This window comes from Euprymna scolopes, chromosome 10 (assembly GCF_053919585.1).
Source record: "Euprymna scolopes isolate OS-2025 chromosome 10, ASM5391958v1, whole genome shotgun sequence".
NCBI lineage: Eukaryota > Metazoa > Mollusca > Cephalopoda > Sepiida > Sepiolidae > Euprymna > Euprymna scolopes.
The window spans coordinates 117,869,913-117,885,862 of NC_136491.1; the positions used below are offsets into that span (position 1 = coordinate 117,869,913).

The 15,950-nt window shown below is 35.8% G+C and overlaps 1 protein-coding gene across 1 annotated transcript in view; it reads left to right on the plus strand.

Moving 5' to 3' along the window:
• The window catches only part of LOC145286237 (gasdermin-E-like), a 107,386-nt gene that overhangs the window by 52,931 nt on the left and 38,505 nt on the right, over nt 1-15,950 (plus strand). The window contains exon 2 of the mRNA XM_080135057.1: nt 12,058-12,211. Coding sequence (XP_079991183.1) covers nt 12,058-12,211 — 154 coding nt within the window. The remainder of the gene's footprint in view (nt 1-12,057; nt 12,212-15,950) is intronic.

Consider the following 15,950-nt stretch of genomic DNA (forward strand, 5'->3'; position numbering starts at 1 on the left):
CGAGATAAAGCGTCAGCTACAACGTTTTCTTGTCCTTTTATGTACCATATATCAGTAGAATAATGAGCTGTATAGTCAAGATGTCAAATTTCTTGTGGACCGTATTTGTCGACGTGTGTGTAGAGCAAATGTTAGGGGTTTATGATCCGTATAAATGGAAAGTTTTCTGCCTTCTAGGAGATGTTTAAAGTGCTTAATTGCAAGATAAATTGCAAGTAACTCTCTCGAGAAAAAGTGCTATATTCAGTCTGCGCTTTGATTAACTTGGCAGAGAAGAATGAAATAGGGGTCATTTTGTTGTCAGAAATTTGGTGAATGACAGCTCCTACTGCTATTTCTGATGCGTCCGTCATAAGCGTAAGTTCCGTTGTACCACTATCTTGGATATATGTAAGTTTGGTGAAGTTTGCCAAAGCAGTTTTTGATTGTTCGAAGGCCTTTAGTGCAGGTCCTTCCAAAGCTAACTGTTGGTTTTTGGTTCAGTTTTTTAACAAGTCCGTTAAAGGTGCGAGTAACGTGGAACAGTTAGGCAAAAAGCGTTGGTAATAGTTAATTATGCCTACAAAACGGCGTACTTGTCTGACAGATGTTAGTAGAGGGAAATTTGAAATGGCACTTACATTTTCAGGCAAAGGGGAGATTCCATCCTTGTCGATTAAATGTCTGAGAAATTGAACTTCCTGGTGGCCAAAAACACATTTATCGGTGTTTAGTTTCAGACTGAAATGTGACAGTCTTTCAAAAGTTTGTTCCAGGTGTAGCCGGTGTTCTTCGAGGTTTCTGCTGGCGATTAAAACGTTGTCCACATAAGCGAATATGAACGGCAGATCTCTGAAAACTTCGTCAATCAAACGTTGGAAAGTTTGACAAGCGTTTCTAAGCACGAAAGGCATCCTTAGGAACTTGTAAAGGCCAAATGGTGTGGTTAGTGCGGTTTTATAAATGTCTTTTTCTGCGACTGGAATTTGAAAATATGCCTTTACGAGGTCCAGCTTGGAGAAAATTGTGGTGCCTTGGAGACCATTGGCGAAGTCATGGATATGGGGAATAGGATATCTATCCGGAACTGTTTTTGCGTTTAAGCATCTAAAATCCCTGCACGGGCGTTATGTGGTGTTGTCAGCTTTCTGCACCATGTGGAGTGGTGATGACCAAGCATTTTTCGAGAGCCGTATTATCCCCATGTGGAGTAGGTTTTACAACTCGGATTTTGCCATTTTGTATTTATCCGGTTTCAAGCGTCTGGGGGTTGAATAGATGGGCGGTCATGCGGTCTTAATATAGTTCTTAGCGCTATGCTTGATGGGGTCCGTGTTTTTAAATGGTTGGGAAAGTTGAGGAAATTTTCGGAGTAACCGGCGGATGTGTAAATCTTCGGGTAGGGCAACGCTGATTCCGGTGGTTAAAAATTTTGAGGTAGTTCCTCTCACCAAAATCTTTGTTTCGTTGTCTGTCAATGTGTGATGAGTCATGTCGACAGATAGATTGAAATGAGCTAAAAAGTCTGCCCCCGAAATTGGAGTGGTCACGCTGATTATGGTGAAATTTCAGAAAAAATTCCTTTGTATTCCCAGATTTAAGTTTAAAGTTTTCTCGCCAAAAGTGTGTATTTTTGTACAGTTGGCGGCTTGTAGGCTGAAAAATTGAGTCCCTCTTGGGTGGCCATGTGGTGTCGGTATGACGTTGATTTCAGCTCCGGTGTCTATTAAAAAGTTATATCCGTGGATTTTGTCACAGATATAAAACAGACAACCTTTTTTTCTGTGCTCCAGCTACAGTCGTCGTCATTACTGGCTGGAAGGTTCGTTCCCCTGCGTTGGTTTTTTGAACGCGCAGGGTGTAGTGCATTTTCTCGTGTTGACGCCAAATCTCCTGTGGTAGAAGCAATTGTAGACTTTAATTCGGCTAATTCTTCATCTCGGTTTTGGTCAGGTTGTCATTGGTGGGCGTATACTTGTCGGCTCCGGGAACTTTCATGAATTCTGTCGGCTATGTAGGCAAGCTTTTCTGTTGCCGTCTCTTCCGACATCGGAGCGAGTATTTGTTTGGTAGTTGGGGATAATTTACCCAACCAGAGACTCCTCATGATGCTGTCCGACATTTTGTTGTCTCTCAGTAAGGCTTTCATATGGCGAAGTAGTTGAGAAGGTGTACGGTCTCCTAACTCAACTTGCGTGAATAAGTTACGAAGCATGACTTCATTGGAAACACCGGTTCGTTGCAGGATTGCTTGTTTCAGCGTGTCGTACGGTCTTTCCTCAGGTACATTTTCGAGAAAATCTGTGACTTCTTCTACCACTTCTAAAGGCAGTTTTTCCACTAGGTAACACTAACGCGCTCATTGTGACATTACCCGTTTAGCATCAAATATGGCCTGTAATTGGAAGAACCATATCTTTGTATTTGTCGGGTTGAAGGGTGGAATATTTAATGCCATGGTTTCGTTGTAGGAGTCCGTCTGTTGAAGTTCCATTTTGTTTTTTTGTTTTTAGAGAAAAATTATTTTTCGTGCGTGCCGTGGATTTATGTGGAAGAGTTTAGTTTACACCATGTGTTTCATTCAAACACATTCATTTAATTTTAAATTAAGGGGTCAGCATCGTTTGTTGTGGACCAGGATATAATAATCCTAACTCGCTATAAAAGAAAATAATGAAATGAATGGAAGGAAGGAAAAAACAATTGCTGAATAAAATAAACATGACGTTTATTTTCTATTGAAAATAAATGGTTTAGGTGAAACACGTGTTCAGTTCAGTCATTGCCGACTACGCTCGTGAAAAAAGAGGAAAGGAGAAATGGCAGTCCAGCATGTAGAAAAAGAAAGAATGAGAGGGTTGACCTCAGTAAAGCCGCACGTGCATGGTAGCAGTCGGCCACGTGAAAGTGTCTTCAGGCCACAAGCTGTGGATGCGAACTTGTCAGGTTGACAAACCAAGGCAAAAGAGAAGAAAGAGGAAGTTGAACGTTGTTGTTGACTTTTCTACGGGGGTCAGTGTTCTGACTGCGCATGTCTGGATTTCGCTTAAAAGGAAGTGACGTCACCAATGTGCATGTGTGTGTACGTGGATGTGTATATACGTGCATGTGTGTGCGTATGTGTGTGCCTACATGTGGGTGTGTGTACACTTGTGCCCGATATTATTCATACCCCTCCTTGAAAATTGAGTTTATTAGGTGTAACTTTGTAAGAATTTATTGTTTACGTCCATATTGATACATATTCTTAATAAACCTCTTCTGATCATTTTCGTCATTTTAAAATCTCGGGATACTTGTAATAAAAGAAATATACAGCTATTTATAAAATCTGCAATGTTCAAAAATAATCATACCCCCTTATTTTTTCAGTATTAATCGAGTTTCTGACTGTTTGTTTCCTGTTTGATTCTTATTTTGAATGCTTTTATACAACCTTTGATTAATTTCATTTCGTTTTTTGCATTTTTCAGAAATTAAAATGATATCAACTGAAAACCAATAAAAGAATAAAAATTATTAGAATGGGGAAGAAAAAAGAGCTTAGTAATGATCTTAGGACTAAAATTGTGAATTCACATAAGGATGGTTTAGGTTACAAGTCAATTTCCAAGAAATTTGAGGTCCCTACAGCAACAGTACAGAGCATCATCAAAAAATTCCAGAGCCACCACACAACAAACAACTTGATTGGTAGAGGAAGGAAAAGGAAACTGTCTGCTAGAGCCACCAGGGATATTGTAAGCAGTGTTAATGCAAATCCAACCACCACTACTAAGGACATTTTAGAAAATCTGGAGTCTTCTGGCATAAAAATATCAAGGCAAACATTGCAAAGGACTCTGCATGAAAATGGTCTGAAAGGAAGAAGACCAAGAAGGACTCCATTGCACACCGGAAAACACCTTGCAGCACGTCTAAAGTTTGCTAGGGCCCATGTGAATTCTTCAGAGTCTGTTTTCTCAAGTATTTTGTAGACTGACGAAACAAAAATTGAATTGTTTGGCCATATGGATGCTTCTTACGTTTGGAGGAAGAAAGGAGAAGCTTACAACCCAAAGAACACCATACCCACAGTGAAACATGGTGGTGGTAGCCTAATGTTTTGAGGCTCCTTTTCGGCTAGTGGTCCAGGTAGTTTGGTCAAGATAGATGGAACCATGAAGAAGGAGCAATATTTGGAGATACTCCAGAAAAACATTAGACAGGATGCGGAGAAGCTCCATTTAGGACCAAACTGGGTCCTTCAACAGGATAATGATCCAAAACATACTGCCAAAATAGTCAAGAAATGGTTTGAGGATAATCAAATTAATATTTTGGAATGGCCTAGCCAGAGTCCCGACCTGAACCCTATCGAAAACCTCTGGCACATATTGAAAACTAAGGTTAAAAAGCGGAAACCTAGAAATTTGAGGGATTTGGAGAACTACTGCATTGAAGAATGGTAAAAAATCAGTGTTGATGCTTGTAAAAACCTTGTTGATAAATATCCAAAACGGTTACAGGCAGTTATTAAGAATAAAGGGCATGCTATTGACTATTAGTAAGAGAGGTATGAATAATTTTGAACTAGTGCCATTATTGTTTTTCTTTGTATACTGTTTCAAACTTGCATAATTTATTTATTTGTTGAGTTTAAATTAAATGCTTATGCTTGATTTATTGTTTGAAATCCCTTTAATATTGTCTACCTTCTGGTTTGAGCAATATTCTTATAGAAATCTCAAAGATCCGAGGGGTATGAATAATATCGGGCACAAGTGTATATGAGGAAAAACATGTTCGAACAAGTATCAAAGTTACCTCCAACCCAAATTTAATTACTACATTTTTTCTTCAATTTACATCAAGAATAACTATGGATTTAGAATCGATTAACTGCAACATCTGAGAATGTTTTTTTATTGAATAATCCGTGTAATTTTGTAAACGGTTTTTCATACGTACATCTTAAATAGATATTCAAGATTGCAGCCATTAAAGATATTTGAAAGCCTCTTGACCAAGCTAAAAGCAAGATGACGATACACCTCCTCCCCCATGCGAGTGGTGGCAAAACACGATTTTAGAAAATATACAGAGCAGTAAAAGCGAGTTTAAGCAAGAGAAAAAGAAGAAAAAAAAAACAATTGTTGTGCAACTCTTTTGAATTATGATCACATACTTTGCCCCTCCCACAAAAAGATATTTGTGCCACTGCGTTTTAGGAGGAGAGTTTTCACACAGGCCACTCTCAATGATTTCTCCTTGTGAGCAACCTGTAGTGTTTCCTGGAGTCTGAGTGACAACAAGTCTATCCAGATTTCCAATCTGTCCACCTCTTTTGTTTATTCTTGTACAGTAGAACCCCGGTATACAGTGGTTCGAGGATATGTCTTTTTCAGGTTGCGATTTGGAATATGATGTTTTTCTGGCCCCTGGTTACGATATTTGTCCTGCCTTACAGTGTTATTTATAATGTTATTTGATTATATATATGTGTATTTTTTTTTTTACATGAAGGTCACCACTTATCAAGGCCCAGAAGCCACTCAAGGATAAGGGTTATTGTGTGTACAGTAATCAATGGGGTAGTGTTGTATTATTCGTTAGTGATGGAGATTTGATAAAGTGGATTACTTAAGGGGGCGGTTCATCAGGAATTTATTTATGTTGGGCTTGAACGCATCCAAATTGAAGTCAGGAGGGAAATAGGCAAGTGGTAAAGAGTTCCACAGGCGTGCAGTTCTAAGAAAGAAACTTTGTTCATGGAATCTACGTTTTGATTTAGGCACAGATAAAGAGCGGGGAAAATTATTGACAGTGGTTTCAGCTAGGCGGGTGTTTTTCGTGAAAGATTGGCTAGGGGGGACCATAGATTGGAGCTCAGACGAGCACTTGCCATGGAAATAATGATAAAACAAGGATATGCTTGCAACGTCTCTTCTGTGGGAGAGACGTTGCAGGGAAGATAAGAGGGCATCCCCCCCACCAAGCCACAAAGTCTATTTTGTACTCTGTCAAGGCAGGATAGGCTGTTTTTAGCAGCTCCTGCCCAGATGTGGCAGACTGTACTGTATTTTGTTACTAATTTTTTATACCGTATCTCGGGGTTCTACTGTATTCTTCTTTTTTTGTTCTTGTATTTTTTTAGCTTGTTTGCTGCATTTGCTTATTATGCATCTCTTTGGCCACAAAGTTTGAATTTGCTGTTTTCTTGTGTCTGATCAACTTTGCTTTGATATGGTTGTTTCTAATTGCATTATCTTGTGCAGCTGTTATTAGGGATTCAGTTTCTCTGTTTAGGTTTCCTTTTCATAGCCATGTCCGAGTATTTTCATTAGTCTCATTTTTTCTCATTCTTGTGTTTCTCTTTCTATTTTCCCTTCCTCATCTTCTCCCTTGCCTCTCTGTTTTCTGTGTTGTTCATTTTTTTCAGTGTCTCTTGCTATAGTAATTATCCTTTCAGTGTCCTGCATTATACATTTTTCTTATTCTTTTTTTTGTGCCGTTCACACAGCCTTCTATATAAACCAGTCCTCTTCCATTGTCTTTACTTTTCACATAGAGTCGGTCAGCATCATCCTTTAGATGCAGTGCATTGTGCATGATTATAAATTTCCTGAGCTTCTGATTGAGATGTCTCAGTTCTTTATTTGTCCAACCTATTAACGATCCAAAGTAACTTACTAGTGATACTGCGCACACGTTTATACCTTTTATTAGTTTTCTACTATATTGTTTAGTTTATAGGAGTTTTCTTGGTCTTCTGAGGTATTCCTTTCCTATTTTCTCTTTCATTTCTGATGCTTCGAAAACTCCTAAATATTTGCAGCTATCATGTTAATCTAGTATCCTTATTTTCACTTGGTTGGGAAGTTCTATATCTTCTGTTTCCTCCAGTTTTTTTTTTCTCCTTCTTCTAACTAGCAGTGTACATTTTCCATACCAAATTCCATTCAGATGTCCTGGCTGAAGATTCTAGTTGTATTTATAAGCATCTTTAGTTTCTTCTTGGTTTTTGCAAGCAGTCAGGTCATCCATGTACATTAGGTCGTTCATTCTTTCATTTGTATAAGTGAACTTGTATCCGGCTTGGTCATTTCTTAGTATATTCTTAAAGGATCATCATGGCTATGATGAACAATGGTGGTGATAGGAAATCCCCTTGAAAGATACCTTTTTGTATTTTAATCTCCGTTATGTGTTGTCCATCAGCTGTCAGTTCAAGTCTCCATGTTCTCATTGCATTTTTAATGAAATTGATTATCTTGCTTAGTATTTTGAACATTCTCAGGCATTCTATTATCCCTGCTTGAGGCATCCTGTTATATTCTTTCTTGTAGTCAAATACAAGCCAACGATATTTTCTTTTTTTCTACTTTTTACCTCCTTCAGGATCTTTTGGTCTAATTATTATTACTATGATTACTATGATTATTATTAATATTGTATTCACTAGGAGCTCTCACACAAAGCATCATCAGAGATTACTCACTGACAACATATGTGTGTCAGGTTTGCTTCAATAATTGTGTGTGTAAATTAATTTTTTTGTGAGCAAAGGAGCAGAGTCATCATATCTAATAATAGCAATGATAAAGAAAAACAAAACTGTGTATATACAAATCTGAAGGGATAGAGGCTTAATCTCAATAATATCTCATAATAATATGAAAATAACAAAATAATTTCTTTCACTTTTTATTTGAGGAAAATATTCCATTGATATTATCGTTTTTATTATTTTTTGTACTCATTAGGAGTTCTCGCACACAGCATCATCGGAGATGGATCACTGACAACAACTGATGGTGTTCTTTGGATTCTGGGTGACAGCAGATCTTCCCAGATTTCCAGTACTCTCCACCACTTTTGACAACCTTTGTAAATATGTTTGCATAATCGCAGCAGTCACTTGCTATTGACTTCTTGCTTGCAACGACCATTGGCTTTCACTAGAATTTAGGTGGCAACAAGTTTTCACAAGGTCCCAGTTCTCTTTGGACTTATTCAGTGGAAGTCTGGCTAGTGATTTCTCTCCGCAAACTTTCCATCCTCCTTGATCCTTCGCAACTATTTACAACTATTTACTGACTCCACCATTTTTTTGTGTGTGTGTGTGGGGGGGGGGTATAATTAATTTTTAAATTTGCAGTTTCAGTTTTCTTGGTTTGTTTTATAGTGTTCCATTCTACTTTTTGTTTTACTTTTGTTACAGTTTCTGTAAAGCCAGTTAGCATTTGTAGCTCATGTGAGTTTCTGCACTTGAAGGTTTTCCTTAAGATTTCAACTTTTTTCAGCATTACCATCTGTTGTATAGTTTCAGTCTTCCCTATTATTATTATTTCTATTTTTTACTCACTAGGAGTCGTCACACAGGCCACCATCAAAGATTTCTTTTTGAGAACAACTCGTGGTGTTCTCTGGAGTCTGAGTGAGTGACAACAAGTTTCCCCAGATTTCCGGTAATCTCCACTTCTTTCGATAACCTTCGCAGAAGAATCACTTATGATTGATTTCTCGTTGGCAGCAACCATTGGTCTTCACTGGAATTATTATTATTATTATTTTTTTTTTAGGAGGAGGAGGACGAGTGAGTAACCAATAATAATAATAATAATAATAATAATAATAGCAGCAGCATTATGACCTAAGTTGACACTGAGTAATTTCAAGGGTCTTTATACTAAATTTGAAAATTGTCAAGTGACCTTAATTTTTCAAAAGGTCGGTTGCTAAACGAAGACGGAAGTCGGGTCATTCTGAACACTTCAAAGAAAAGTGACTCAAGATCCTGAGGAGTTAAGAGTTGAAAGATTTGAACACTCTCGGGGTATGATCAAGAGGCTTATTAATTTGATGCCTGCTTGTTTTCCTTTTTGAATCTGAAGTCCATTTTATGAGATTGGCTTATTTTTATTCCCTCTTTTTTTACGACTTATCAAGGCCAAAAATCATTTGAGGGTAAAGGTTAATGAGATAGAATGTTTGTCAGTTGAGAAATGAAGATTATTATGAGACGATTTAGAATGATTGAAGGAATTTGTTAACATTAGATTTGAAGATGACCATGTAATCTTTTATTATTATTATTATTATTATCATTATTTATTATTATGTTTATTATTATTATTAATTATTATTTATTTATTTTTTACCAAGGAGTCACCACTTATCAAGGCCCAGAGGCCACTCAAGGATAAGGGTTAATGAGTGTACAGTGGTCAAAGGGAATATATAGTAGTAATTGTTAGTAGTTGAAATTTGGTAAATTGGATTACTCAAGGGGATGGTTCATCAAGAACTTGTTTACATTGGACTTGAAGACAACCATATTGTAGTCAGTTGGAAAAGAGTTCCACAGGTGTGCAGTTCTAAGAAAGAAGCTTTGTTCATGGAATCTATGTTTAGGTTAAGACATAGATAAAGAGTGGGGGAAATTATTGATAGTGGCTTCAACTAGACGAGTGTTTTTCATGAAATTCAGGCCAGGGGGACCATAGATTGGAGCTCAGACGAGCACTTGCCATAAAAATAACGATAAAGCAGAGACAGACTCACAATGTCTCTTCTGTAGGAGAGACGTTGCAGGGAAGAGAAAAGAGCATCCCCCACTAGGCTACAAAGTCTATTTTGAACTCTGTCAAGGCAGGATAAGTGCTCTAGTAGTTCCTGCCCAGATGTGGTAACAGTATTCCATCCTTAGATGTACCTGATTCTTTGAGAAGTCTTGCACCATATCCGTACCGAATAGTTCTACCCATACGTTTAAGGATAATGTTGAGTAACTGATTGAAAATACGGTGGATCTAAATCAACAGATTTGTTTGACAAACATTTTGATTCCTTGCTGGAGAGAATGTTTAGCTTTGTAGAATAATTAACCTAATGAAGTGTACTTACTGAACTAATTGAAAACATCTTTCTTCAGATTATATGTATATATATTAGTGTTGGGACGATTAATCGGAATCGGAAAAATCAGAACTTTTTAAGATATCGGAATCAGAAAAATTGTGCCTATTTTCCAATGCCATAAACAATTCCTTTAATTATCTTTCTTTTTTTTTTAATTTGATTTTGTTTAAGACAAAATCATCCACTGCTGGTAGTACTAATAAAATAATAAATATTTATTGATTTAAAACTACCAGTGAAATTAAAATCTATAGATCACCTCTTCACAAGTGTGCTTTTATGTTTGTAATTGTATCAGAATCAGTAATTATATCGGAATCAGGAATTTAGCACGGAATCAGTAATTGTATCAGAATCAGTAATTATATCGGAATCAGGAATTTAGCACGGAATCAGTAATTGTATCAGAATCAGAAAACAATATTGGAATCGTCCTATCACTAATAACTATATGTGTGTGTGTATGTAATTTAACTACTTGTGATAGTAATGACATATAAACAAATAGCATAAAGTTCACTATTAGATAGCTCAATAGTGTGATACTAGAGCTATAAATATTTCTTATTAAGGATACCACACACAAATATTTACGCTCTTCCGTTTGCCTGTTTCCCACCTGACTACAACTTGGATGTCTTCAAGTCCAACATAAACAAATTCCTGATAAACCGCCTCCTTAAGTAAGACACTTTATCAAAGCTCCATTACTAACGATTAACGTGATATTATCCCATTGATTACTGTACATGCAATGACCCTTATCCTCGAGTGGCTTCCGGGCCTTGATAAGTGGTGACTACCATGTAAAAAAAAAAAAAAGAAGTATTTACTCATATTTACTCATTTTCAAAATGTTGGACTTTTTATTGGTAATGTTTTGCGTGCAATTGTTTCGGTCCCCAGTGTTGACATACAAGTATATAACAGCTCATCAATTATAACTTTGCATATTAGGCTTCGTCAGTGCGTGGAAAAAACAATTTGTCAGGTGTTTCACAACCCATGAATCAGAATCTTTCTTATCAACACAACAGACCTTCACTTAAAAAACAAAAATTATATACAGCATATATATATATATATATATATATATATATATATAAAGTATCAAGTATGCTTTATATACATACTAGCAGATGTACCAAGCATTACCCGGTATTAAACGTAACGTTAAATTCCTTTAAAAATAAAATGAAATTTAAAAAAATGGAAAGAAACCGAGTATTATATTTTTTCTACACAGTTCATTTATTGTAAGTAAAAAAAAATACTTGAGCTGAGATCAAAACCAAAGCCTAACAACAGTGACTCAAGTAACCATTAGGCCAGCTTGCCACGACTTTAAAAAGTGTTTTCAAACCTACTTATTCTTAACAGAAAGAAGCTGTCATATGAACGATCTGCACATGTGCAGTCGTAAAAGAGTTGTCAAATTGATAAACAGATAAAAATCCGATGATCCCCAACCACCAATTTTTTAATTTTGACCCCTTAGCAGCCCCTTTTTTTCCCAAATGAAAACCGATTAAAAAGCGTTTCGCATATCTGAATACCCTATATATCAAATTTCAAGCCTGTAGATTAAAGATTCTTTGAGTATATAGGTTGAGAAGTGTCCTCGCACACATACACATTTTCACTTATAAATGGATTTTCCCATTGATTTCGACATATGAAGTTCACACAACAATTAAGCTGTCCAAAATCCACGCAGAAGATTTGTTTATAGTAGTGAGGGCTTGTGTAGAATCATCAACATTTTTGGAACAACTGCTAATCTCAGCCAGTGCAATTGAATGCCACGGACAGAACATACAGTAGACCTCGTGTTTCTTATCAGAGTTTTCTTTTTCTTAGCTGCATGTCTTAACAAAGACTGAGGGTGCATCTCTCCCGGCACAATCACTTTGATACACTGGTTCTCGTTAGAGCACCGAACTTAAGCAATGATGAGTTTGGCCATTACCAGATGAGTGACCATTTGGGAATGCTAGGTGCTGTAAGTACTGCGTGAACATAAAAATTTCCAGGTTTGTATCTGGGAAAGATACACACATTTATATATATATATATATATATATATATATATATATATATATATATATATATATATATATATATCTGGAGGAAGCAATGCTTTTCATCTCTCATCATTTAATTCTCTATTTTCAGAGTTCTGGATTTGGAAAATGATATCATCAAGAAGTTACGGAAGAAATCCCATCAGGTGCTGTGCATGATTTCCGGCGTGATTCATCCCGTGGAGAACGTCACACTTGTACGACATAGCAACCTCACTGAGGACGGGAAAATAAATGCCAGTGTGGTGAGTCGGTTTCATATTCAATTTCAAGTTGTGGGCAAACCACATGAATCTATCTATCTACTATTATATAAAAGGAACTTTGTGTGTGTGAGTTCGTTTCCTATGGACTCGGAAATGACTGGACCGATTTAAAAAAAAAAATTCACTCAAAGGTACTTTGTGTGCCTGGTAGTGTTCTTACGTAGGTTTGTATCAGAATGCGACTGATAGGTATCGATAATCGAAAAAATCCCTTTAAAGAAGGAGGTTCGATTTTGGTCAAAGTTTACACTTTAATACACCCTACCATCACAAAAGCATTTGAAGTTTTATCACTGCACAAGCAGAAAGGCCCAGCCTATAAAATCAACTATAAGAGTAAATGGTAGATGCATTCTTTTATAAGACAGGGATGTGTTTGAAATGAATGTTTCTGTTTAGAGCACAATTAAACCATGATACTTGACTTTTGCATTTTAAACTTTAAGTGAAACCATTATGTATAGATGATCCTATAAAATCAACACAAGATTCTCTACAGTGCAATGTAGACTACAATGTATTGTGGACTAAGTCACTTCGGGGAGACATTTGAAGCTTCCTCATGTTACACTGTACAAATGGGGTCCCTAACTAGAGCAGGTAATCAATCAATCGACTTGATTAAAAAATATGAGATTTCACCAATTCCAATAGTAATAAAGGTATGGGAGGGTGGAACATTTGTTGATCCTCATTCAATCCCCGATAGCGTCAGGTTTCTCTGCTAGTATGAGATATGGCATTCATTATCAGAAGTTTAAGATCAGTTTGTGCAAATAAGGCTGTTGTTTTTTTGAAGGTATTACATTGTATATTTTTCATAATGCTATGATTTATATGATTTATTGTTATTGCAGTATGCAACAATAGTTTGAAGTCATTAATATTGTTTTATGATGTCCAATTTAATTGATTGTCATTAGTGTTATTTATAATACATATTTCTATCTTTTCCCTCCATATGTGGTCAGCTATACCCAAGTTCAGAGTTTATTCGTATCATATATGGTTGGATTGTAGAAAAGATTGTGAAATTTATTAACGATTCTGTAAGTGGCATTTTTGAGGAGTCATCCTGTGTAATGTTATCCATGATTATTTTCAAGTTCAGTGATAACAAATTCTTGTTGAGCTGTCAACTTCAATAATCAAATTCTATCCACTTAGCAACTCATGTACCCTGATCCTCGAGTGGTTTTTGAGCCTTAATAAATGTTAACTTGTTAATTCATAAAAAAATAATCTTTACCATTCTTTTGTATTGGTGATGTGCTTTTTTGATGGGCACAATTTTTTTTTTTTGGTCCCCTAACAAAGGAGGGATTGGACCTAGTAATTCACTCCTGTTCATCCGTTTGTTTGTTCATACTTTTCTCAATAACCACATTTTGGATTTTTAAAAATTTTGCACAAACATTAGTTATGGTAAAAGTAAATTTTGCTAGAACAAATTTTCTGGGATAACTCTGGTTGCTCCACTAGGGGGCATTATTGGAGTAAAATTGTCCTAAAATTGTTCGTCTGTTCGTTTGTTTGTACTTTTCTCAGTAACCACACCTTGGATTTTTTAAAAAGTTTGCAAAAATATTAGTCATGGTGAAGGTAAATTTGTCACTTGTGGAGGTGGGTGCTCTCATCTCGGTTTGTTTACTTGGGAATCACCACTTATCAAGGCCCAAACGCCATTTGAGGATAAGGGTTACTAATTTATCACAAGAGGAAATACATACTCTTCATGCAAGAAGAATGGAAAGAACTGGAAAATGGAATGTAAAAAAGAATGGAAAAAAATGTAAAACAAAATGTAAAAAAGAATGTAAAAAGAATGTAAAAAAGAATGTAAAAAAATGTAAACAAGAATGTAAAAAATGTAAAACAAAATGTAAAAAAGAATGTAAAAAAAAAAATGTAAAAAGAAAATGTAAAAAAGAATGTAAAAAAAAATGTAAAACAAAATGTAAAAAAGAATGTAAAAAAAAAATGTAAAAAAGAATGTAAAAAAGAATGTAAAAAAGAATGTAAAAAGAAAATGTAAAAAAGAATGTAAAAAAGAATGTAAAAAAAATGTAAAAAGAATGTAAAAAGAATGTAAAAAAAAATGTAAAAAAGAATGTAAAAAAGAATGTAAAAAAATGTAAAACAGAATATAAAAAGAAAATGTAAAAAAGAACATTCATAGTTGGAAGAAAAAAGTAGAAAATAATTTATAATCTCTATATAAATAAAATGAACTCATTTTTTCCCGTCTGATTTTGACATTAATAGGATTAAAAATCAAGATATTTCATGCAAATATAATATGCACAAACGGCAGAACAATATCTGAAGTGTGTTATAGGCTTATTATTTCTCAAATTCTTCGATAATCTTAGATTTCTATACTTTTTCTGCTGAGAAGTCACGGCCAAAATCGGTTAAGATCAATGGAAGTGGTAAAATATTTTCTCTCTAATAAATTCCTCCTCCCCCTGCCACCACTTAACACCGTTTGGAGATCGTTCACAAGGAACAGTTGAGAAGAGAACACCGGTTTGGCTTCGTAGTTCTTTCATGTGAAGTTATTTAAAATCACTAAACTAAGCTGCAGTGCTTTGTGGCGTAGTGGTTAGCGTGCTGGACAATTCACATTATATTTTCACATTCGCGCCGACCTACCGTAGTCGTTTTTTTTTTTTTTTTTCCTAAACAACTGGAATGGACTTTTCTTGGTGGCCGAACTGTTTACGTTGCAGATGTTTTTTTTTTTTGTTTTTTTTCACACTTTTACTCATGACTCCGGGTTTGATCCTTCCTACTTACCTACCATAACATTTTTTAAAACTCCCCCCTCCCCGTCCCGGAAACAAACACTCGGGCAACGCCGGGTACCCCCGCTAGTTAATAATAGAATTATGAAAATAGAATTTATGAAAAATATTTTCCCTCCTATATTCTGATTGGCTAAGTGTTAGCACAGTTCAACCAATTGAAATTCGTCTTGTATCTCAACAGAAGATAGCAGATGGATAATTTGTTTCTTGCTGATTGCATTTGATCTTAACATGAAAGTCTTAAATGATGCATTGTTAGTCTTAAATCCAAACAATTAATTATCCTAATTAATCAATCTTAATTATAACGAAAATAATCCTGCATAGACACAATGTCATGCACACACATACACATATATTCAGGGATGTGTATAGTGGCATACAAAGGCAGGATTGATGGGGCAGTGGTTTGAGGCATCCAAATTGGATGGGGATGGCAGCCAATCAAATAGGAAAATAAAATAATGTGGGATTATTTGGATTATTCCAACTATTATTCTCATCCTGAGTGTTCTTATCACAATGTTTCAAATGATGTAATCTCTGACCTTCTTTAGCTGTATCTTGTCGAACTCGGGAGGATCTTTCTATTGAACTCGGAAATCTGTATGAAATTTCCAACAGAACTCACTATTTAATTCTTAGAAGTAGCATTGCTTGCATTTCGTCAGCCATGACGCTTAAATAATTCGCAATTGAATTCTTAGTAAATAAATTCTTATTAAGTCGTCCATATAAATAATTTAGCCCTACTCAAATTCCACCATGACTGATCTTGGTGTCTCACTCAACACTTTATCCTAGAGTGGCCACGGGCCTTGATAAGTGATGACTCTTAAAGTAAAGAAAAAAGCCTGCTCTGAGGATTGAACCTTCAACCTCTAGAAGAGTGTCACTTAGAACTGAAA